The following is a 25,936-nucleotide window of genomic DNA, read 5'->3' on the forward strand; positions in this document are numbered from 1 at the left end:
GGCGCGCGGATCGAGATTAATTTTTTTATTTTGATGTCAGATATACCAATATTCTGTCAAATATTTTGTGGTTAATCGCGTTCTTCGCTACGATGTTATTCTGTTGCCGAAGTTCTACATATTTACTACACGAATATCGAAGATGAACACGAAAGAAAAAGAGAAATACATCGAAGAATTTGATTTTCCCCATTGCGATGAATCCTCGAAATATGAAAAAGTTGCGAAAATTGGCCAGGGCACCTTCGGGTAAGATTGATAGAAAATTTTCACTCGCCTTTGGGTTATAATCGTATACGAGTGAAAAATTATTTTTCATGTTATTATTTTCATGATCGTTCTGTAGGGAGGTGTTCAAGGCTAGGGATAAGAATTGTAGTAAAAAATTCGTAGCTATGAAAAAGGTGTTGATGGACAATGAAAAGGAAGGGGTATGTATACATTCAAATATTTGATCGTTTAACGTATATTTCCATTTTTTTTTCATTTCGTCTATTTACACAAGTATATTAAATATTATACAGAACAATGTTTTATTATTATAGTATAAAAACAATATTTTATTATAATTTTATTTCATTTTCTATAACTCATCATAATGTTATAAATACTTCAATTTCTGTAAATTTTATAATATTCTACAATCTACATGACAAAGAAGTAGAAGAAATAATGACAAAAAAGTATATTAAGTGAATCTTTGAAATTCCCTTTTATAGATACATTAAACACTAACGTTAAAAATTAAAAATTGATAGTAAAAATAGATTGAAAAAAGTTTCTAATGACACATTACATTATCCCAATATTGGTCCTTAATGGGTTAAATTAAAATATGTAGTATATACCTTATATGAAAATTAATGAAAGATGCGCAAATAAACAACCTAAGACGTCGTTTCAATCCTTTTCGCATAAGTATAATAACATAACATTAATCATTTTTTTTTGTTTACAGTTCCCTATAACTGCTTTAAGAGAGATAAGGATATTGCAGTTATTGAAACATGAAAATGTAGTGAATTTAATAGAAATATGTAGGACAAGAGGTAGATATTTGATATTATTGTGTAATATAGATAATATATAACTAAATAACTCTGTGAAAATTTTTGTTTTAGCAACTCAATATAATCGTTATCGTTCTACGTTCTATCTTGTATTTGACTTTTGCGAACATGACTTAGCTGGATTATTGTCAAATGTAAATGTCAAATTTAGTTTAGGAGAAATTAAAAAAGTTATGCAACAGTTGTTAAATGGTCTTTATTATATTCATAGCAATAAGGTAAGCATATTTAAATTGTATAATTAATGAAAAAAAGATTCTATATTGTAAGTAACAACTATATATTAATTTTTACAACCTTTCAATAGATTTTACATAGAGATATGAAGGCTGCAAATGTTTTGATCACCAAAAATGGTATATTGAAATTAGCCGACTTTGGTTTAGCTCGTGCATTTAGTGCAAATAAAAATGGTCAGCCAAACCGTTATACAAACAGAGTTGTTACTCTTTGGTATAGACCACCTGAACTTTTGCTTGGTGATAGAAACTACGGTCCCCCTGTAGACTTATGGGGTGCAGGGTGCATTATGGCTGAAATGTGGACCAGGTTCGCATTTTTAAACGATACTTCTACTAATATTTATTATTAGTCTGTTGGCATCCTTTCACGTTATTTAATTTCGTAGATCACCTATAATGCAGGGGAATACAGAGCAACAACAGCTCATATTAATTTCACAGTTGTGTGGTTCTATTACAACAGAAGTATGGCCTGGAGTAGAGAATTTAGAATTATTTAACAAAATGGACTTACCCAAAGGCCAAAAACGGAAGGTAATTACTACTTTCATTTTCAGTAAAATATGTAATATCTATAAACAATGTATTCAAAATGAACATTTCTGCACAGGTTAAGGACAGATTAAAACCATATTTAAAGGATCCTTATGCCTGTGACTTGTTAGATAGACTTTTAATTCTTGATCCGTCTAAAAGATTCGATTCCGATTCTGCGTTGAATCATGACTTTTTCTGGACCGATCCGATGCCTTGTGATCTCAGCAAAATGTTAGCGCAACATACGCAGAGCATGTTCGAGTACCTAGCCCCACCAAGACGTCCTGGTCACATACGTCATCCTCATCATCAAGTACCTGGAGGGCCAGCAAAACCTAGTTCTAGTATGGCTGATAGTGGTTACCAAGACCGTGTATTCTAGGATATATATTTTGTTTATATAAGCATAGACTGCTCTTTATCGTTCATATTTTCTCATCTTTCAGAATTTTGATAAACCACATGATATCTGACTTTGAACTTCATCGATAATTATAAGATTTTAAGTTAATATTGGGACTTTAATTTATGCAAACTATTGGGATAAGATGTAAGATTTTCTTATATTTATACACACACACATATATATGTATATGTATACTTATATATATATTTATATATACATATATACATATATATACATGTATATAAATTTTGTACAAATGGAAACAGTCTTCTGATTTAAGCCTTATATTTTCAGAACTGACAGCTTTCCTTCTGTTCAATTATTTATGTATTATATTTTAATCGATCCTTGATATTTATGAAGGAAAAGACGAAATTTTATATATATTCCTTATTTTAATTTTACAAACGAGGTCCATAATTGACAAGTGGAGTAAGAATTAATTCTTTTGACAACTAAGGAATTCAAATGTTATTATATATTGGAATCTTTTAATATACTTATTTAAATTTCACGTAAATACAATACGAAACAACACAAGGTAGTAATTACTGCCAGTAAATTATAGATTTACTAAAAGTATTTCTGGGACTAAAAATAACTATTAATTGATACTTTTGAAGTATATCTTGTTAAAACAAAATTTATTTCAGCAAACAATTTTTAACTTTACAATGATTTATGAATCGATAGTGTCATACAGTTCATAATTATGGTAGAAATCTTAAAAGATGTACGAATTAAATTTAATTAAACCTAAATTAAACAATTGTTTGTAGTACTCATGGAACAAAGAGCGAGACATTTAGCGAGTTTAATAACACATTCGGCAATTGTACATTCAATTTTACGTGTCTGCATCTATCTTTGTCATGAGAAAGCAGTACATAGCACTTAAACAAGAAAAAATTTTTTTAAATATGTACACGACTGTATGTCCGTAATACTTTGTTACTTTTTATTCTTACAGCTATATATATCATCATTATGCTAAACTACACTATCGAATTATCAATATCTGTGAGGTACAGAAATATGATCCATATTAAAAATAAAATGATATGAGTGATATTTATCACCGGATATAAAAATACAAATAAAATTTTTTTAACACAGTAATTGGCTTTCTTTTGAAAGTTCCGTCGTTGCGATCCACATGCTAGATGAATGATCACTACAACATATGGATGAAATGACGAACACACACATTCATATCACATATACTTCTAATCATCGTCGTTTTTAAGAAATTGATCCAACGGATTTGGGCCCATTCTCTTGGGTTTACTCGTTGATGATTTTTCCGTACTTTCAGCTGAAATAATTTAATATTCACGAATTTAAGAGAAGAACAACTCTGATTGTTGCAAAATTATGCATTCCCAAGCGAATCAAATATACGTATTTGTAATGAAAATAATTACGTGTCGTAGGTCGTTGAGCATTTAGACAACTGAACCATTCTGTCATGCTGATTTTTCTATCGTTGTTGATATCACAGTATCTAGGAAGCCTTTTTCCGCATCTTTGAAGCTGCCTGTTATTCGCTACCATCGTGCGGAAACTTTTCCATTCTTTCCTCTCTAGAACCTAAGAGAAGAAATATGACAAATAGAGTACCTGGTTTTATCAAACTGACCAGTGTAAGTTAACATAAATATTTAAGAATTTCATTCATTCAAAAACATCTTCTGTCCTTACCTTATTTTTGTTTTTATCAAGCATGACAAAATGCCAAGTTGCTATTTGCTCCTCTTTCGAAGCTTGCCACTTAGCTGTCGTTTCATCCGAATCTGTACCGGAGGCCTTCATCTTTTTCTGCATTAAGTCCATTAAATCTCGTAGAAACAATTGTTTCTTTTGTTCGGGACAACCTAATGCCGAAATTAAAAATATTTGATCAGACGTATTTTTATGGGAATAAATAAGTAAAACAAGGCAGAATAACGTGATTCAGTTACCTTTCATAGGTCTGCTAGGAATAGGTACTGGATTACAATTTGGAGTACGGTCTTTGGAAGATGTCCCGGGTATCGGTTTGCCAGTATCCTGGTACACGCACCAACAATAACCAGAATAACACTGCACTCGATGATACCTTCCGTCAGGTGTACATTCAGGTACATAAAATTTCTCTTGAGAATGTTGCCTCTCGTCTTCTAATACGGATCGTCTGTCCGTTAAACAATCGTTTGCTGTAAATTACATATCGGTATTTTATCAATTTCATAGTTCCTTCAAAATACATAGGTTTGTATTTGTAATAATTAAAAATAAAATAACGCAAGACAATGAAAATTTTACACTTAATAAGAGCTATTTTAACTTATTATTAATGTTGCAGTATCGTGGACAAATGGCCTAAGAAATATCAGGTGAACCATAAACAATATTGCGAGAAAGCCTAAGGTATCGTTAGGCCAAAAGAGTCTGGAAACTTCAATGGGCCGAGCGGCTCATCAATGAGTCGTCGGTCCTTCAGTCGAATAGTTATGCGGAAAAGAGGTCTAGGTAATCATGACCGAAGACAATTGAGGAACATGTACGTGTTGTGGCTATGAGAAAGAACAAAGGGACTCCTAAGGGAGAAGGACTAATGAGTTGCCGAGTTGTTATGAGTTGTAAGCTACGTTCGGGATTTTGAATGGCCTTCCGTTTATGGCTCGGACAGCATCTCTCCATTCATTGGAAAACTCCGAATTATCTGTCCTCCCCGAACTGTAAACCTGACGACTCAGAGATTAGGGAAAATCCCAGGGATAACCCCCGGTCGGGTTGACACGATGGACGGATAAGACTCAATGGCTGATAGGGAGTATCAACAAAATCTTACAACCGTCGTGTTCAGAACATCAAATTTTGCTTGTATACAACAAGTACAAACGAAGTGCCAAATTACACTAACACTCGATCTATTAAATCTGCTCCACTTTGAGCGTTAAATTCATTCAAGGTTCGCGGTATCGACCTGACCGGTCGCTCTTTAGTCGATAATTCGCAACAAGCTATGAGTTGTGAGTTGTGAATTACCCATTTAGTCGTCTTAGTTGTAGCACGTTACTGTATTTAGTTCCGCGTTAAACAACCATCGTTTCCTGTCTAATCCATTGCAAATCTATCCATCAATAAACTTGTTATATAGAAATCATTGGAAAGCCTAATTTCTAATATTTCTAAATAAATAGAAAATCCTATAATATGATTCTTAAAGTTGTAGAAACTATTATGAGTTATTTAAGATATAATTACGATTGTTTAAATCAAGAAATTGAAAAGATTAGATCAGAAAATTTAAAAATTGTACAAAGATCTCACCGTCGCTATCCTCTTTCGTATCGGTTGGATCATCTTTGAACGTTGGTCGAGAATGCGCCGGAGCAGGATTGCCTTTCAATACTGTGAAAAACGGAAAATATGTAGTATGTATCCTCGTCGAATCTTTGTTCTTTCCACTGAATCAACAAAGTAATGGTAATAATCGGCCCATTCACCGAAATCGCGAGATTAATGTTAATTGTTATATACAAGGATAGCGTTTCTCTTTCTTTTCCTTTAACTATGACATGTTGTTTATTTCCATATCGTTGTACACTGAAAATTTTATATCTCTGTGTACAACCTGCGATCGTTTCGCAGGATTTGTTAATGCAGCGGATAATTTAGAAAAAGAGACTCGTATTTACATTCGTTGATTATCACGACGTAGCACGTTTGCTCTTTAGAATAATTTCTGAAAGACCGTCACCACCCAACAAACAATAAGATTCACACACAGACGCATACACGTTTTCCTTTTTCCATTCTCTTTTCTTTTATACAGCACATGCATGATATTAGAATAAATGCGAATTGTAAGTTCGGTATATGCTGGCTGCCTCTTTCCGTTCTCAAATCTTTACAAAAATTCTTTACAAGATCCTATCGATTTAGATGAACGAATGGGTGGTGACGCACGATTTTAAGAAAATAATTACAGAAAGATTATTTTTTTTTTTTTTTTTATTACTTAGATAGATTCGAACGTACTTATAGAATAGAATCGTTTTAAACGAGTTTATCGTTCCCTGAAACTGTATGAATAAATCGAAGTCGTTTGTCACGAAGGAAATCGATATTTTCTTCTGAAATATAAATATACATGTTTTTAGCTATATAGAGAATATGAGAAATGAAAAGAACAGTTTTTGGAGTAAGCCTGCTACGGGGATTCCTGCGGATTTTTCCACGTCTCCATATTAACAAAATGATACTTTGTAACAATATTTCTCGCTTTGTACATTTCTATTTATTAGAGAAAATATCGTCAGATAGGAATATCTTTGCGATTCGATGTTTTCCATTATCGCGTTCACAGTTTATAGAGCAATCGAGGTCTCTGAATAGACGGACGATTATTTGGCGATATCTCACGTTGCAAAGCGATCGTTGAAAAACTTATAAAAACAAATTAGGTTACGACGTTTTTCTCTCGTAAATCTCTTTCACTCCATGTATATCTTGGGCAACTTTCTCAAAGCAAAAACAACTTTTTAATCAAGTTAGCCAAGAACGTCTGTATCGTATATTCAAAATCAGGTGTTCGTTATTAATTAGTACGTTAAGAGAATGAAACATAGAGATAACGATAAAGAGAGAAAAGTAGAAAAAGTATCTCGAAACGAATGAAAGAAATACGTTAAATCGATGAGATGTTCGATGAGAAAATTTCCCAAGCTTTACACGCGTATGTTTCTAACGAGTACCGTGTTAACGTGGTAAAAGAATTCACAAGGATCCCCGTGACAAGCGAATGGATAATGACGATAAGCGATAGATTTGAGAGGAAGAAATAACGTAAAAATGACGTGACAGTGGTGTGTTTGATGTGCAGAACTAGGACTCACCTTGGTCCATGACCCGGGTCCTCTGGGCCTCAGGGACCTCGGGGCGCTCGTCTGCGGGGTTCAGCGACAAGAACAAACGTACTAAATGATAACAATGATGTCACTCAGCCGACCGGCCTTACCTATATGTACAATGTTTTTTTGTCATTCGCGCATCGCAGGTTTTGCTAGCAGAGCAGCGAGCGGTGGCGAACATCGAATAGTAGGGTTGGTCACTAAGAATTCTCAGGCAGGACTCCCTTCTTTCTCTCTTTCTCTCTCTCTCTTTCTCTCTCTCTCACTTTAGCACGTACCCCAAACAATTTCCAGCGTTCTTACGTGTAACAGAACTCTACATATACGAGTGTAATTTTGTTCTTTCTAAATGGTGGAAGATCCTGTTTAGTTTGTTCACCGGTAGGTAAGTTTGTCAGAAGGATTCGGATCAACTTCATGCGCTGACTTGGTCAGTGAAGACCATGCGATGTACACGTTAACCCTTAGAGTGCTATGGACGCATATATGCGTCTGACGAAAGCTATCGGTGTGGACTAAGGACACACATATGCGTTTTCTGTAAGTGTCCGGCATGGACTAAGGACGCATATACGCGTATGCCAATTTTTCCCAACACCTACGCAGAAGTAATACTATTACGTTTGTGCGAGATAAATATAAATGCATTCCTTGTATATAATGCATATATTTTATATCAAAGATCTACCGCTTCGAGACAAAGATTTAGCGAATTTCATTTAGCGTCGATAAGAGACGTTTTACGAAAATATTTCCAATGTAGAAGCATGGTAGGAGGAGGAGGAAAGAGAAAGTCCGAGGATTTACCATTTCGTTTAATCGATAGGCATTTTCCATCGAAATGCCCTGATCGTGCCGACACCACACAATTGTCAAGAAGAAAATGTGTCGTTTGTGCGAAAAATAAGAGAAGTAGCGACACGCGATACGAACGCGGATAATTGTCGTCGAATGCAGATATCGATAATTGTTTTGAAATTTTTCACGCACAACCGAATTATTAACTCGTATTATATTTACTAAATTTAGTTTTCTAGTTTATCGTCTTCTAGTTTATTGCCCAAATTCTAGTTTACTGTAAATTTCAATGTTTATAACAAATAATTAATACTAAAAAACAACGCTCTTGAATCGCTTAATCTCGTGCAAAAGAATTATTATAACATATTGCGATTTGCGCTTTGAATAGTCAATCGACAGAGTTCAGTCTAGCGAAAAAGTACTCCGTCCACAGCGATCGTCAGCGCTGGCCACGCGCCGTCCGTACGGACCGCATAGGTCGCGAGTATTCAGCACTCTAAGGGTTTAACCATAGGAATACGCATTCGGAGAAAATGGTTGAGACTGTTCGTTAGCGACAGAGGTATTTTTACACAGAATATCTTTCTACTCGAGATCTTTGGCATTTTAGAACTTGAAAATACGAGGATCTTGGAACTGCGGAAACACGAGAATTGCGGGACTCTGAGAGACGAAAGCGCGAGCCGTCTGGAATCGTCTGAAAATTTTCTCCGAACGCGGTTCTCAAGTTTCCGCTGTCTACGCGCTTCGATCGGAGATCTTAGCTCGGGGAATCGACAAAGTGCATGCTCGTCCGTGCATAAAGTGTTATTTCACAGTGTACTACGCAAGAGCTAGACACGATCGTTTTATCTTTACTCTACGTTCTCTACGAAGACATTGCGAGCAAAGTGAAGTGAATTCTACGAAGAATCGAGGCAAGTGGAAGAATCGCGGTTGCATAAAGTTGTCAATAGCCGATAACTGCAAGTTATTCCCGGGTCACACGAGTCGATACCAGAGAATCCTAGATCGAACGTGATTACTTAACATGCAATTGACTACGATACTACGTATCAGCCAGTCTACGTGTTCTCCAATACTTTTATACCGATGCAAACTACCTGTTTGGAAGACAGAAAGAAGCACGGGGTTAAAGCAGCGTTCTACGATTGATCGATACACGACGGTATTCCTCAAACAACATCTACTCCTTTGTCCTCGAGATACATAAATTATCCTAACTTCTCGATATTACGGTAAATTTGAAAACGTACCTGACTTGCCTATTCAGTTAAAAGACAAATCAAACTCGCGAGATAAGTAAAAAGATACCAGAAAACAGCACCTACTGTCTGTCTCACCTTCGGTAAGAATTACGTGTGTCGTACAAGTGAAAAGGAGACATCGCGACTACGTATATACGAATCTTGTACTTGAACGACGTATAATTTCTACGACAGAAGAGAAAGGTTCTCGATCTGAAAGTTCAAAATAATCGATTAAAAATGGATTGTCTGGATGAAGCTATTATCTCACGACGTTGCTTATTGTTTCCTCTTTATCGTTCGCATTGTCTCGACAAGAATGTGGATAACGTTGAGGAAATAGCGGTCACAACTAGTTGGGAGTTCTCGGATCCGGCAATAAATAAAACCGTTGCAAAGCGTGTCAGTTATAGCGCGTCGTTGGAGGATAATACCGGAAGATCGTCGTCGCGGTCGTCGTCTCGGCGTCTAAATCGTGGTATAAATTACAAACGGTGGCCGGGACAGGATGTCGCGCACGCCAAGGGCCGTCTTCTATAGTCGACCCGCTTAACATTCGTGAATCCTGCCGGAAGTTTGCCCACACTGCGACCGGCTACCGTGGAATTGAAGCAATTGACCTCGTGTACATGCGGTACTCGCGGTTAGCCTACGAGAATGACCGCCCGCGCGACGCGTCGCTTCGTAAATCCGCGCCTACGCCAACCGCGATGATCGCTGTTTCAAACTATCTGCCGGGGTTATCGCGCGACTGCCCCCCAAAAAGAGGTTCCAAACGAACGTCATTGTTTGCTGGTTCACGGTGAAACGTCCAGCGTTCTATTATCCGGGTTCTCTTGCACAATAATTTAAGCCTTTTCATTAGCGAATCGACAAATTTACGTTCACGATTTTACGTCGAACAAGAGAATCGATCGATTTCTAAAATTTGCTCGTAAATGTTTCGAGTCTTCTAGGTCGAAGCCGTGTTCCAGAAGAATTGCTTCCTCGTGCGTTTTGCCAGCGTCGTAATTGACTTTGTCGAAGGTTTGTAAAGACGCGCAGTTGCTGGTACGTTGTGGCGAAATATCGGGAAGTAATTTCTCTAGTTATGATATGACTTTAACCGGAAAGCCTCGGACAACGCTGACGAACCAGACTGTAAGAGCCTCGAGATCGTTTGCTTGCGAGTCTTTGCTCCGATTGCAAACTTGTTACAAGTAAATTTTCTTATACGAGAGAATCGAGTCTGGCAATTCCGGTTGCTTGTCATGTTTCGTTAGTACGTACACTACGACGTAATGGTAATTGGATCACGCAACAGGCTCTCCGATCAATTTGTCGTAGCATCGATTGTTCGAATACAAATTTTCTGGATCTACTTGACACGGTGAAATAAAGAGACAAGGTTCGATGAATCTAATACTAAAACTATACACCTAACGCTATGAGTACCTGTGTAGATGTACATACATACATAGATGATGAGAAATACAGTGGTATGATAACAATGAATGACTATATACATATGTACAGGCGCGCGATACAAATTTCCGAACTCGATTTTATGGGAAACGAAGCTTCAAACGTGTCATTAGAAGCGGACTTTCCTTGTCTTTTTTTTTTTTTTTTTTCTTCTTACTCCTCGTGTTTCCTTCTGTCAATGAATAATGGATGAATCGAAACGTGATTGAATTAGAAAGTTTGCACTAGTTTTGCCGATCAGACTTTAATCAATCGTGCTTTTCCGACTGAATTTTAATTTCGTAGGACATTAGACTTGTAGATTGCGCGAATTTTGCAGAAGCTACCATTTTACGATTACTTTAATTTTACGTATAATAGAAAGACAAAGAACGAACGAAACTTTAGAATATTTTGTTACCGCGACGTAGTTGACTTTGCTAATAACTTTTAGAAATATCAAAAAATTCATAGAACTGCGTGAAAATAATCGCGGAATGTTGAAACTAGGCGAACATAAGCAAACATTCTGAAAAACAGATAAATGTAATATTCACGGTGTCGCAACAGAGTGCCTAAACGAAACACTACACGTCGGTTAAAATTAATTCCATATACAATGAACATAAAAACACAACGAAGGATGCTATATTATTCAAACATTTGCGATCGTTGTATCGTCGCACGACGACGTTAAAATGCCATACTGATCGGCAAATGGAAAAAAGATAGAAAAAAAATGAATTTTCATTTCGAAAGGCGAACGTTTATACGTAGATGGAGATCGTTAAAACGTCGAACAAAACGATGGAACTATGCGAAGAATGTTGTGTCGCGTTACTTCGTCACGATCGAATAAATTACGCTTCTTTTGCAAGAGATATATCGCTTTGTCCGTTTGTCGGATAAATAATAAATTGTGCGCATTTCCTAGATGCTTGTAATTTAATCACCGACGATTACAGCTTCGACAAATTTGCATTTCATTGAAACTGCTACGTTCTTTTCTCTCTTCGTTCTTTTTTTAACCTGATGTTACTTTCAACGAAAGGGAAAGGCTTAGAATTTGATGGTGATTTGTGGGTTATAACAAAATACATGCATACGTTTAGAAGCGACCCAGCACGGCAACCTGACCCAGGAAACAAGAAAAGAGGAGCATCATGCGCAGTAATCGCTCGATTGCAATGCCACGCGAGTAGATTAGCGCATGTTAGGCAGCGTTAAGTACAAATGGTGATGTTAATCCCGATTTACGACCGCCATAAAAGCTGTATCCACGAATTTATTCTGCCAGCGATATCAGTTTACTGTTTTACAATTGGCGAAGAATTTCTTTACTACGATAACTTTCGTTGTTCGTCGTGGATCACAGTGGCGTACGGTACGTTGGAATTAACATTATGGTGTTTTATTCTTGCACGAAAACGATCTTGGATCCCTTCTTACGTTCCTTCTCCGATTACATAAGAGACGCATCGGGATCTTGAATTTCATTAACGAAAGGAATTTTTATTCCATGTTCGATGGTATGCGAGATCTCGCAGGATGATTCAGAAAATCCGGATAATTCTCTCTGGAATCAACATGAGAGGAAAGAAACCCCTTTTTATATTTGTCTATAAAAAAGAGTTACGTGACTCGTGATAGTTTGTTTTTTGAATCAGCCTGTATATCGAAATGACGATCCTAGAGGAGACGACGTTTCGTGGCGCAACAGCGTGGCGCCGCTTCGCAAATATCAACGTGTTCAAAACTGATTTATGCACTCAACAACCTCGGCTGTGACCTTGAGAACTCTCGCCTACCAGGAAAGCGGCGTTAGCAAGTGTTTGCAGCTCGAATTGATAATCCCGGGTTCAACAGTACCGTTCTCGATGAAAATCTCTTTGAAACGTAATAAAAGAAAGAAAATATATCGTATCGTATCGAATGCTCGAAATATATATCGTAATAAATATATCGAGATAGACAGGCTCGTTTAAGCAATCGTTCAAGTTGGAAGAAGGGAAGAAAAATCGTTGGTCCGTGCAAGCGTGGTCCAAGAGGCCGAAAAAGGTCCTCGAGATTTTGCCTTTATGGTGTGAGATGCACGTGCACCACGTGTTAAACTTACGAGTGAAGTCGTTCGCAAGGCAGGCACCCCATTCTTGCCTAGAGAGTTTCAAATCCCGATTTAGGTCGCACGTGCGGGCGAACGTGCGAGCACATTTCTTCGGCCTTACCGCCTTCTTCGCAAGCCTCCTCAATTCCTTGTACTCCGCCCTATCCAGGTATCCATCCCCATTTTTGTCCAGTGTCACGAATTTCCACGACAATACTCTTTCTACATTTTTGTCGCCTGTTTAAAAAGAACGAATAAAAGTCAATAGCGAAAACATATAACGTCTCGTGTATTTCTTAGACATTTCTATTTCTATCAGCTCGAACATTATCGAGGAGAGACACTGTTTTAAATTATATTTTTAAACTTGTCTATTTAATTCTAGAACAAGCAACCGCGAGAAATACGCAAATATTTCAAGATCAAGCATCCACTTATCCTCCTAATTTATACGATACATAATTCATTGGAGGAAAGAGAAGAGAAATAGATTTTACATATATTTTTCAGAATTTTACAAATCATAGGATCACTGTCCTAGTCATACGCTATATTTAACAATTATCGTGCGCTATGGCTTAGTGTTTTCTTTTTTTTTTTTTCTTTTCGATTGAGATAACAGTTAGACATTCAAGACGCTGAAGGAAGAAGATATAGACTCTACGTGTATATATTTTTAGGAATTCTGCAGCTTGCAATTTCATATTTCCTTTCGAATAAGACACCGATCAGAAACAAAACGAATCGCTAAGATATTTTCAAAAATCTTCCTAACGACCCTCTCGTCGATAAGCTTAAATACGCGTCACGATGTTTCTTCTTGAATCCTCACCATCGGCAGAGATGTTCGTCCGCCTGTACTCGATCTTGAAGTTTTCGATCAGGTTCCCGTTGAACTTGGACTTTTCCGCTCGATCACACGTATTCCTATGCTTACTGCTATACTGCCTTCGCTGCTTCCAGTTCGGCGAGCGCCTCCTTTGGCCGCTCCTGGTGGAAGCAGTAGATCTGGGACCAGGTTTTTTCACACATCTTGGTCTTTCGTTTCTTACCGAGGTGTCGGGCAGTGGTCTGCCCTGCGGCGTCACGCACCAACAGTACCCGGTTTCCTCGTGACATTGCACCGGTGCGTAAGTGCCATCCGAACGACAGACTGGTCGTGCACCCGGCCTGGCAGTCAGTCTTGCGGAGAAGCATGCTGGTGTCTCTAGATGAACAGGTTCCATCATATTGTTCTTTGTTAGATATCGTTATTTTCGTAAATGTACGCGTATCTTTCAGCATGCACGATTGTCATACTAATTATATTTATCTTTCGGTACCTAGTCCTTGTATTTGCAAAAATTTGACGCGTAACGCGAAAGAGAATGATCGTTTGTATCGTATTTTAGATCTTATGCTATTTTACCATCGTTAGATTCAGTTAGGATCAAACATACGATAATCACTTATTATTCACGTTATAGTACCACGCCAGAATAATTTACTTATAATTCTCAATGAGAATTGATTGTAAACTACTTGCGAATAAAAAGAAAAAAGATGTACCGTCAGTCTGTCATATATTTTGTAATTCTAATATATTTATATACATACTACGTATTTAAAAAATGTATTGCTTTTATAGTTACAACGTTGATATATCGATTGATAAATCAATTCGAGCGTAACTATCGAAATAATAAATAAACAAATAATTTTGTTAAGTGACAAATCGATATAAATATATACGACGATATAAATAAGCTAATAGAAGTAATTGAAAGTGCAACGATATATTTTTTTATCAGGTATAGCAAGTTATGGCACAGGAACGATAGATAGCTAGCTCCATTCTAGCGAAAGGATCGAGATAAGGATAAGAGAAGGAGTGAGCACTTGAAACGTTTTACGCGTAATTATGATTAAATTTAAGATCTAGCCATTAGGAAGAATTACGTTTCTTATGAATTATTTAAAGGCAAGCTTTTACGCTCGCGAAACAAGAAATTCGAAAGTCTAGTTATCTGATTATCATTAGAATCTCTTCTACCGAGTATAAGATTTTATTTGTTAAACTTTTTTTTTCTTTTATTTATTTGGAAGAATTTTACAATCAATTCTCATTGAGAATTATGGGTAAATTATTCTGACGTGGTACCATATCGTGTTTAATAAGTGTTTATCGTATGTTTGATTCTAGTTGAATCTAATGCTTAAGGGGGTGTCCTGAATTAGAATGTACTAAAACAGCGTCTTTTTGTGATTTTTTTTAGAAGGGAAAGAAAGAAATGAAGTTATCGAATTTTGAGGTATGGTTCTATACATATTTAACGAATAGAAAAAAATTTTGTTTAAAGTAAAAAGAAAATTGTAACAGATTTCTAAGCCTATTTCATGGGCTGCAGTTTTCAATCGATGGGAAAGATCCACCTCGTAATTCTTGACCGAAACAACAAACCAAAAAAGGATTAAATTATTATATATTTTTCTTCTCGATGAACTAAAAAGAAAGGCAGAAAATGCTGTGAAATTAAAAATTTTGGCGGCTTTAAAGAAAATATGTGTTTTCTAAAAAGAGAAAATAAACGTTAAGGTGCTACAACAATTATTTAAATCAACTTTTTTACGAACTTTTTTAGTTCATCGAGAAGAAAAATATATAATAATTTAATCCTTTTTTTTGGTTTTTTGTTTCGGACAAGAATTACGCGGTGGATCTTTCCCGCCGATTGAAAACTGCAGCCCATGAAATAGGCTTAGAAATCTGTTACAATTTTCTTTTTACTTTAAACAAAATTTGTTTGTATTCGTTAAATATACAGGGTGGTTGGTAACTGGTTACCAACGGAAAGGGGGTGATTCTACGCGAAAAAAGAAATCGAAAATATAGAATAAACATTTTTTTTTTAATTTTTCCATCGAGACAACGATCTACAGTGAGATCCGTTATAACGAGACGCGATAAAGTGCAGGCATACCGAGCGAAAACTCAAAGTCGATTTTCTCGAAAACAAAGCCTCGAACGACAAATTTTTATTCTATATTTTCGACTTCTTTTTTCGCGTAGAATCACCCCCTTTCCGCTTGTACCTCCAGTTACCAACCACCCTGTATATAAAACCATACCTGAAAATTCAATAACTTCATTTCTTTCTTTCCCTTCTAAAAAAAAAAAAAAATCACAAAAAGACGTTGTTTTAGAACATTCTAATTCAGGACACCCCCTTAAATCTAAAGGGTAATGTCCTTTTAGCCTGCGGATCTGATCCGTCGTGTCAAGTAATTGAGTAACTAGTGGGTTTTGGTGGTTGTTAACTCTTATATTATATCTGTTACTGAATTTCGATATTTCTTCTTTAACTGTGGCTATCTTAAGGTCGCGATTTGTTAAAAGTTAACGATAAAAAGAAATCGGATGGAATTCTAGTTTCTGATAATAATTATTCCTTTGACGAAGTTATTCTAATGCGACTACATGGCGAAGGTACAGTAATAATCACTAACACTATTACGAGAAGAATGCATCACCCTACCTGGACAAGGGCCAGTGTGTTTGATAAGAATAGACATGCCTTGACACTGCTTCGAGATGACCCGACACTGACTCGAATACGTAACACCGTCGCTCCCACATACCGGTGTACTTGCACCGTCACTCATTGTACATTCGGCTATCCTTTTTCTGCACTCCTCCTAAAACACACGACCCACACATGATGCATAATTACGTATGTGAAACGTTCATGTTACCAGTACAATCGTATAAAACGTGTAACCAGCTTTTTCTCCATTTTTTATTAGGATATCGCTCAAAAATCATTTATTTCTCCAAATTAAATCAAACAAATCTAAAAAACAAAGTGCATATATATATATATATATATATATTTCTTTTATTTTCAATAATATGTATATATTTTTGAATTTATAACTTAATAATGTGGAACAACAACAATAATCAGTTATTTGCTGTTAACTTTTCCTATAGCGCATATCAAATATCTCTTGATGACTACTTCCATTAAAAATAGCAACGTGTAAAGTTAATTTAATTCTTCTATAATTATAATATGCTTTTTCTATATCTGTATAATTAGATAATGTCGTTAGAAAATGAAATACATTATTATCTGTAAATCTGCAAGTTCCTACCGTGAGTAATGTCACTCGACTATGATGATTAATCATTGTGAATCACTTTACAGAAGCACTTAAACGTAGTCAAGTGTTTGGCATTTTGACGACTTCCCTTTAATGGGACATGACAGAGGAAGGATGAAAATGAAAACTGATCGAGCATTTCGCCGGCTGACTAATTCTTTCGTGATTTTCCTTGAATCCACCAACATCGTTTGATGTTCCAGGAAGATCGCTGACGCGTATATGTTATCTTTCGTGACCTCTTACGCGTGACTGCGAATCGCATTTCTTACAACCATAACTGGTCACAGGGATCGTTTTTCTACCTTTCAGAGGAAAATCAAATTCACCGGAGAACTTTTATTTCGAGCTTCTGTAAGTGACGTTAAACCTCCGTAACTGTCTCTCGACCAAATACGTAGATACGTAACTTTCAAATTACGATAAAACTTTCAACAAACGTTCGTTCGAACGTAAGCATTCGTAATGTAATTCTTAATTCGTATCTTTACATATGTTCTGTAATTTCTAAAATATACGATGCGTTATCTTATCACTACAAAACTAGGAATACGAGTAGTAACGCTGTACGCTATCTCGTGCTAAGAACTATTTGTAAGAAGAACTAACACGTAAGAAGTATTTTATATCGATGAGAACTGTGATAAGTTTAAACGATTTACGATAAAAAAAAGGGGGGGGGAATAAAATAGATATTTCCAACGATAATCGTATAAATGGGAATCGAAAGTAACAAATAAAATATTATAAAGCGTATGATGATAGCCGTTAAAGCCGAGAGAACAGTGGTAACAATAGGACGAAAAATTGCAATTAAAATACGCACATCGTTATTCGAACAGGCAACATGTTCAATGATCTACATGCAAAGATAGATGTTTAACATTTCTATAAATAAAATGTATATTTTACATCGATTCTACAGAGTACTAATGTAAGCATGTTTTCGATGAGTAGGCTGATCACTCGCCAACTGTCACACAGGCGACAGTGTAGACACGTACAGAACGTGCGATTTATTTTAATTAATTTTAAACGACACGACTCGATGCAAATATCTACACGAAAATTCCTGAATCGAAATCCTCTGTACTACAGGAATGATTCACTGGTAATAGCCTGAAACAGAGGCGTCTTTAACACGGAGGAGGCGCCTCTGTACAGTAAAGAAGGCGCCTCGAATCCATCAGAAGAGGCGCCTGGATCATTACGTCATGCATTTGCATTGCACGGAATGTAAAACCCGATTTACGATCTTGAACGTACGACCGTGTCGGTAATTACGCTCGTTGAAATGATTGAATGTATCGCCGAGAAATACGCTGCTAATTACCGTCGGTGAAATATCGTCGTCGTCGTCGTCGTTGCCTCGTTGTCATTTCCTACGTGCCTTTCCTGCATAACGCTTTTATTTGAATAAACGTAATCGTTCGATATGTGAAACGATGCGACTGCTGCAACGACACGGCCGTATAAATCATTCTGAGTACCTTTTAATTCAATTAACTTCGACAGTTTTACGATAGTAGATACACATTCTACGACGATCGACGTAGTAAGGAAGAGAGGAGAGAAATTAGAGATAGGCTCGAAGGAGGAAAGTAATCGTTGGCGCGAGATCACTTTGCCTGGCGATTTTGCAAATTTGATATTTCCATCTTTTATTAGAAACTCCTGTCGAACAACGAAGAATCTTAAGCTTCGACGAGCACTTATATCTAATTGGATAGAAGAAAACTTTTGAAGGAGGAAACAATTAACACGTCGTTTTCCAAACAGGGCGACTTCGTACGTTAAAATCCTTTTAACGACAGGAAACGTCGTGCATTAGAACTCCTACTGTAGTTACCTAAGTCACTCAAGTTATAGATCCAATCGATAAATTCCCTTAGGACGTTCGTATAATCCAGTATCGTTTGTAGATTCCATCTTTTACATGAATATTATAAAAAGTACACTTATTGCATTTTATGCTACGTACTCTAAAATATACACGAAGGATTTTCTATAAAATTTTGTCTGACGCCGTTTCGACTCTTAAGAGGGAAGCCAGGAAAGCAATTTTTATACAATTTTCAAGATAATTCTCTCTTAAAACCACGGACGTATTAATTCTCCATCGGAGGTGTATATTTACGCGTGTACACGCTCCGAAAAAATACATTCGATTTAGCCTGCCTACGCTGTGACTTCTACGAACGACGACCAAGAAACCGAACTTCCCACAATCTTCGAGGAATATAATTCATCCTCGATACCACGAACGTATTAAACGTTATTACTTATCGACAGAGGTAGATATATGGTCCATTAAAAATACCTTTCCGACTGCCGTAAGAAGCTATAAAATCAAATTCGATGTTCACGAGTGGGCGGCGTGTTCGATAAGCAAATAAAAGGCGAACGATCGAGAAGCGAGATATAACGGTGTCAAAAGGAGCCCGATCGAGGGCCGCCGGTTTGTAATAACGGAATTCCCTCGAAACGAAGACTCTCGGACCGATCCATCCAGCGGATAATCGTAACCGGAGGTGGCGCCCGATTGGTAGCACGCACCCTCGTTCCTCGAGAATGCGTTACACCGCGTGCACGCAACGCGATGCAATATATGTACGCATAATAGGCAGAGTGCAACGCGGTGTAGCGTAGAATAATCGGGGTTACGCGTTGAATGCTAACACGAACGAGGAACGTGCGCTCGACGATTGCACGCTTGGCGCCACCGTGGACGCGATTCAAGAAAACGACGCACGCGACCGTCAAATTGTGCTGTAATCACATTCGATTGCATCCAATCGTATCTCTGCCGCTCTTTCCTTCTTCTTTCCTTTTCCTCCTTCTTTTTTCTCCCCTTCTTACGACGAGAGGAATTACTCGTGAGTTTTTCTTCGCTTCCAAATGACTCTATCCTTTTTTACGCGCGTTTCTTTCGCGCGTTTAATCGTAGGAATTAAAGTTACAAGAGTTAAAGCAAGTGGCTGCGACGAAGAAAAAAAGAAAGAAGTAAATTCTGGCCTCTTGAGAATTGTGTCGCGATGAAACTTAACGTTGAACGGTGATTAACGTGTTTGTCGTCGATTGAATTTTTATTTTCTCTGCTTCATGCCATCGTGTAGCCTGTATTATATATTAATTTAAAAAAAGAAAAAAGAAGTTCGTTTATTTATGAAATCGAACGTCTTTGTTATGGTACAAATAATAGACGTTGTAAGAAACGTTGAAAATTTTTCTTCAATTTTTTCAAATACTTGTCATTTACGAGAAATCACTGGTCTACGATACCGTGTACACCCACTATGCTCTTTAAATCGATCGCTATAGAAGATTTCTTTCACAATTGGAATTTTTCCCTTGCTCCATCCGTATTTGTTTACTATATCGCAAAGTCAAGCGACCACGTGTACTCTTCCCTTCAATCTCTTCTCCGATCCGTTCCTCTTCAATCGAATTCCATTTCTCAAAGGATGGAGTAACTTTATTTAAATTTAATCAATTAATATTTCCTTCTATGTTTTAATATAGTTTTCGTATAACGTGTGTATAGATCGTTCGGACGAACTAATACATATGTATAACGGCGATGACATAACACGATTAGTAATTATCTACGCTAGTTAAGCGGCGCCGTAGTGACCTGTTGTCTCATGTACATGCGGTTCTCTTCCTTCTATATCGTCGAAACGTATATTATTGTGATATATGGTGCGATAAAGGAGAAAAATAATCCGAGACTTCAAAAACTTAGAATTCATATAAAAAAAAAAAAAAAAATAAATAAATATTTAGTCGATATAGATTCCAAAATCAAAGGATTTTATTTATGGCGTACGATATAAATAAATTTTTTCACCACACGCTAAATGTATTCTAAATTTATTTTGAAGGCACTGGTGTACTTCTTAATGAATTAATTATCGATTGAATTTCGTGTACGGATAGTACACGATAGATAGAGAAGGAAAGAACAGAAGGTAAATTTCTATTCTCCCTTTCTACGACCATAGAAATACTTCCATCTTCCTTGTAATATAGGAAAACAAGAATGATAAACGAATGGGACATTCTTTGAAGAAAAGAGGAAGGAACAGTTGGAAATATTGATGAATCTGCAATCGAAAATTTTCATAATACACCTGTCTCGTACTTTGAAATGGAAATCAATCATCAAATATTCCTTGCAGACGTTAGAACAAACTTGTGCGTTCCCTGTAACTGGCATTGTATTTAATCTATATCGATTAAATAATCGTTCGCTTTTCCTCGTAAAATGCTAAAAATCTTTGAAATTTTGGATCGATCAAATTTTGTATCACTCTGTGTAATAGAAACGCGATGGTTTCTCAAGTGTGCTAACAGTAACAAACGCAAATGTTCGTTCGATAGGTTGCATAAGTCTTTATAAAAAGCGCATAACTTCTCCGAACAATTTTTCTGAATCGTACGCTCGCTTATGGCAAGGATAAAGACACGTTCCGAGACACGCAAGTATTATAAGTACGTAAACCTAATGACGGGTTCTCGAAGAAGGTGCAGCTCTTTTTTTTCTGTAGAACAGACAACGAACGAAACACAATGATTTGTCAGTGCCTTTGATTATAAGGATCGCTGAGATAGTTGGCTGAAAATGGTGATTAAAAGAGGGAACGTTTACGCGTAGCCACCTTACACGTTGTATTTTACGCTTTGATCTAACATCAAAGTTGCTTTTGTTTATTGACGTGGTTCTATTTTATGTGGTGCATTTAGTTCAGGGCAAGCTGATTTATTTGAATATCATCTAGTTTTAGAATGTTACGTTTCCTTTTGATAGATATCGTGTTAATAGTATCTATTTGACAAGACGATAATGATTATTAGACTGTCAAATATTTTGGCAAATTTTGTATCGACGATACTTGGTAAAACGACGACAGTTATTATTACATTGTTTCTTAATTTTGCATTTTAATATTTCCTAATTTTAGAACGTTACTTTACGTATTTATTGAGAAGTTAACAATATTCACGAATTTTCAGGAATGTCACTGTTAAATTCGATATTTAAGGGAAAGACAACGAGATAGGATATTCAGGTTTCTGGGTAAATGTTTCGAGTTTTAATGGAGTTTCGCGTTGCCAAAGAAGATGACAAATTTGAAGCAACGCGATAACCAAAGCATTACCATAAAGCGAAGATGTGCGAATCGTTGAAATCCTCGCGAAGGATACACGCCAGTAAATGATCCTTTAACATTCAGACGGTGTTCCTGGCCGACTGGAAGCGATAATCGACTTCGAATATTTAAGCAATCACGAGAACCTGGACTCCTGCGTTACGTCAAGAACGTGCGCAAGTATTCGGATAACTATATGCGTAAGTACTTGAATACGAATTGATAATCAACGCTATTATTGTTGTTGGAAGATGTTGATTTCCACTTTCTCCTTATCTATCGGTTGAATAGAAAATAGCTGACAAGTTGCTTATAGAATCTTTAATAATGCGTTACTTTTCAATTCCAAAATTTTCTTTTCATCTCGATGAACCTTACACGTTATTTTCGATTGTCCAATTTGGATTTTGATAAGAATAGTAATCTTTTACCGATCATGGGAATCGTTACTTTGTTATTACGCTTGAGAAGATGCTTAGCTATTCTTAAAAAATAAACTTTTATAACGTGTTAAGTGTATTTCTATTAGCAACGATACAACTACGACACGCAGTATACAACGACAATAGATGATTTCGAGTGGATTTAACGAAATATAATCTTCGTAGAAGCAGCCCGTGGCAGGTAATGCAGGAAAAATGGATCAACATCCAAAATTCTGTCTTCTTTCACAGCTATTTATAAAGATATTACATTATCGTACTTATGTAAGTCGGTGTTTTGACGAAGAAAATGTCCTATTAGCAATTGTAATATATACACCGTTAAAATATTCAAAGTGCAAATGTTTTCAAGGAACGGGTTTCGTAAATTTCTCCCGTAATTATGCCAACTCGCGAAATAATAGCATCTACTTATAAAATTTATAAAACAATGAGATATGTCGGTAGAGAGCCTTATCGTTATCTAACTTGTACAGAAACGAACGAGCCAGTAAAAGTCAACGTTTCAAGGAACGAACGTGGAGAATCCCAGTCACGGAATCCATTAGCAGGAAAATAATGTTAGAAACGGCGTTCGCTGTTGAAATTCTACGGTAGCGATCTCGTGCAATTGCATTCTTACGTCTAATTTGTTTATCGATAAATTAACGAGCCATTATCCGTCGTAAAGTAGATTCGTCCACGATTTACGAGAAAATTAATTAGTCAGCTCGCGTTTAATTGTTGCCAACAGCACGATTTCGTCTCGTTGTCGAGCGCATTTCGAGCACGTAACGTTAAAAAGATCGAGAAGGCAGGAAGAAAAAGAAATGAGGAAAATCGATAGCATAATTTAGTGCGCGCGGACGAAACGGGTTTTTCGGCGCGTAATCGCGCGAGCCAAAGCGTTTCCTTTCCGGCAGAAAATGAATCTCAACGAGAACGCTTGGAAAATTCGTGCTCCGACGATCTCATCGACGTTCAACGAAAACGATGTTAAAACGATTCGCGACTTTACTTCGAATGATAACCGTCGAGTTGTTCGTTATTTATCAACAAACGAGATTTTATAGCGGGGATGAAAGAGGGATAAAATAAAATAAATGTAGATGTAAATATACGAAGTTCCTACGAGAGTCGATTTTTCTTGATTTTCTGATTTTCACGTTACTCAGTGAAAGCAACGTTGCGAAAAGAAAGATTTTGATATGAAATGGTCGAGAAAGGGAAACGATAAATCCACGGTGTTTTATGAGAAACAAATAATATTTGTTTAGTTATTACGTTAGTTTAAATTCATGACTATTAATCTGTGTTTAACCAATGTCATTCGTATGTTTTCAATATTTCATCGGATGAAAAGAAGTTAATCTTTTAGACTCTAATCTAGTTTAGCATAGAAGTTAATTTGTGCTATGTACTTAAATCGTCTTTGATGCGTTAAGACTACGACTAACGAAACGATCAAAATTTCTGCTATTAGATTTTTCATTAGACTTTTCATTAGATTCACTTTCGTTTAATTTGTTTGCTAGAGACACGCGAGCCCTCTTGACGATATTAATATTTACTTCTACGTGTCGAGACACAAAACACGATTACGTATGAGTTTATTTACCAATCTACCGATCTATTTGTTACTGATTTATTTATTTCCATCGTATTGCTTCAATTCCTTTGAACTACGTAGAGTATATCTAGCTGCGTGTCAGGGATCGGAGGTTCCACTGTCAAAACGATAAACGAATTTTAAATTGATACGATCAATAAGCTTTAAACGTATCCAATGAGTTCATCAAACGAATTAGATATAACCAGTTTAAATTATTATGCACAAACGTACGCTCCATATGAGATACGAGGACTAACGCGTTAAGGGTTTCAACAATCAGTCGATTACTATAGATACAGGCCATAGTGACATCCCGTGGTTAATTAGAATTCGCGGAAAGAGAACAGGTCATGTGTATTCAGCGCTAGACGACACGCAAATGCAAATTTCTACAAACAAGAGTCGACCAGCGTGATTACTTGTTGCACCTGTCTGTCGCTGGTCGCCTACGTTCAAGTGTATGTAAAGTTCTATACGTTTCGTGCTTGATAGCGATCACGTGGACAGCGGTGTATCGAGCAAATTCAAATCGATCCTGTTCCAGAGTGGCCGGTTTATCAGCGAAAAGCGAAAAATTCCCGTAGAACATTCATCACGCTGTGTTTGACCATTTCTATTAATATCGAGCCGCCGTGGTAATATGTATCGAATTATGTGTAGGTTTATTAGGTCGTTGAGAAATTGGTCGCAGAGAAATTGTAGGAATTAGAGGCATGTTTTCATGGAATTAGTAGTTTATTACGTAATATATGCAACGTTTCTTTTGGTAGTCGTTTGCTATGTTTGTAATTTCGGAGAATTCTTTGATCTTTTCGGACAAATAATTGACATTTTCAAACTCTTACGAATCTTCCAAGTCAGGAAGCTTCGAGCTTCTGAACTTCCAAACTTTTACATCTTCGATGATTCAAATCGTCGAAAAATTTGTAGATTTCAAATTTCTCATTTTTCCAATTTTCAAACTTTCAAACTTCCGATCGTCCAAACTTCCTCATTGCACTGATAATCGCTCCGTTGCAAAGACATGATCTTCTTTTCAAACGAGGCAACGTGCTCGCGAGAAGTATGAAAATGAGAATAAATGAGGGGGAACGTAGAGGAATAATATTCGTAAAAAGAAATGGAATTTTTAAGTATCGTTCAGAACGACGTTAAAGATATTTATGACACGTATCTATATGGAGGTTGATTCGGAGAATAAATGCGCGGCTGAATTATTCCTCGTTGTTAGATGCCAAGATTTCAAGGTCACGTTCATTTCCTTTTTAATATAATCGTGAATTTTTATTGACCACGAACTGTGCATCCATAATTGGTATTTTCATCGAGATACTACATGATACATCGTACATTCGACATTTACCCCATGTCCATCGAACAACAACAAATACTTTTCAACCATGAAAAAAGACAAGAAATGGCAAAAGATTGAAACGAGTGCTTTTATATCTTTGAAAGTTTCGCATCGTGGTTCGATGGAAAGAAAGCAATAAAATAAAAGCCAATGATATACTTACCAAAATAAACTGTACATTTAATTTATAAGAATTATCGAGAAACTGATGGTTAACTGTAGAAAATTAGTAAAACATATTCTCACTGAAAAGAGAAACGGATTAAAAAATTGCCTGTAGGCTCGAATTTCTCCACAGCTACGCGACTAAATCGTACGACTCGTATCTGCAGCTCTCTACGAACTCCGTATCGCAGCGTATAAGCGAAACATAGCACACGATCCGCTAAATCACCAGGCGATTCGGTCAAATTCGATAAACGTTCTCCTTAATTGCATCTAATCCAAAAAGCAGAGCGATCGTCGAAGGCAGAAAGACCGATAAAAATGAATAATGATTCGCGA

The 25,936-nt window shown here is 36.6% G+C and overlaps 2 protein-coding genes across 9 annotated transcripts in view; one reads left to right on the top strand and one right to left on the bottom strand.

Annotated features, from left to right (window-relative positions):
* Window positions 1-4: 4 nt before the first annotated feature.
* LOC126872261 (cyclin-dependent kinase 9) lies at window positions 5-5,403 on the top strand. Of its 5 annotated transcripts, none has more exons than XR_007691928.1 (9): window positions 5-249; window positions 347-431; window positions 959-1,049; window positions 1,122-1,288; window positions 1,378-1,619; window positions 1,699-1,846; window positions 1,923-2,399; window positions 4,226-4,375; window positions 4,600-5,403. XR_007691928.1 is itself a non-coding variant. In XM_050631997.1 (8 exons), exons 1-8 carry the CDS (start codon window positions 143-145, stop codon window positions 2,301-2,303), a joined length of 1,119 nt encoding a protein of 372 aa, XP_050487954.1. In that variant the 5' UTR covers window positions 5-142; the 3' UTR covers window positions 2,304-3,370. The 5 variants fall into 5 exon arrangements, 2 of the variants coding, with proteins under 2 accessions (XP_050487954.1, XP_050487937.1); XR_007691931.1 differs by lacking the exons at window positions 4,226-4,375; window positions 4,600-5,403 and adding an exon at window positions 2,550-3,370 and having other exon boundaries at window positions 1,923-2,193; window positions 2,296-2,399; XR_007691927.1 differs by lacking the exons at window positions 4,226-4,375; window positions 4,600-5,403 and adding an exon at window positions 2,550-3,370.
* The window catches only part of LOC126871908 (SPARC-related modular calcium-binding protein 1), a 33,823-nt gene continuing 10,769 nt past the window's right edge, over window positions 2,883-25,936 (bottom strand). The window contains exons 2-10 of one of the 4 annotated variants that reach the window (XM_050631258.1): window positions 16,264-16,423; window positions 13,581-13,955; window positions 12,761-12,985; window positions 7,139-7,219; window positions 5,571-5,651; window positions 4,217-4,450; window positions 3,957-4,129; window positions 3,680-3,845; window positions 2,883-3,570 (exon numbers count right to left, since the gene is read on the bottom strand). In XM_050631258.1, coding sequence (XP_050487215.1) covers window positions 3,482-3,570; window positions 3,680-3,845; window positions 3,957-4,129; window positions 4,217-4,450; window positions 5,571-5,651; window positions 7,139-7,219; window positions 12,761-12,985; window positions 13,581-13,955; window positions 16,264-16,423 — 1,584 coding nt within the window. In that variant the 3' untranslated portion in view covers window positions 2,883-3,481. Of the gene's footprint in view, window positions 3,846-3,956; window positions 4,130-4,216; window positions 4,451-5,570; window positions 5,652-7,138; window positions 7,220-12,760; window positions 12,986-13,580; window positions 13,956-16,263; window positions 16,424-25,936 lie in introns of all 4 variants that reach the window. The other 3 variants (XM_050631275.1, XM_050631248.1, XM_050631266.1) reach the window with 3 other exon arrangements.

Source organism: Bombus huntii, chromosome 1 (genome assembly GCF_024542735.1).
Source record: "Bombus huntii isolate Logan2020A chromosome 1, iyBomHunt1.1, whole genome shotgun sequence".
Taxonomy (NCBI): Eukaryota; Metazoa; Arthropoda; class Insecta; order Hymenoptera; family Apidae; genus Bombus; species Bombus huntii.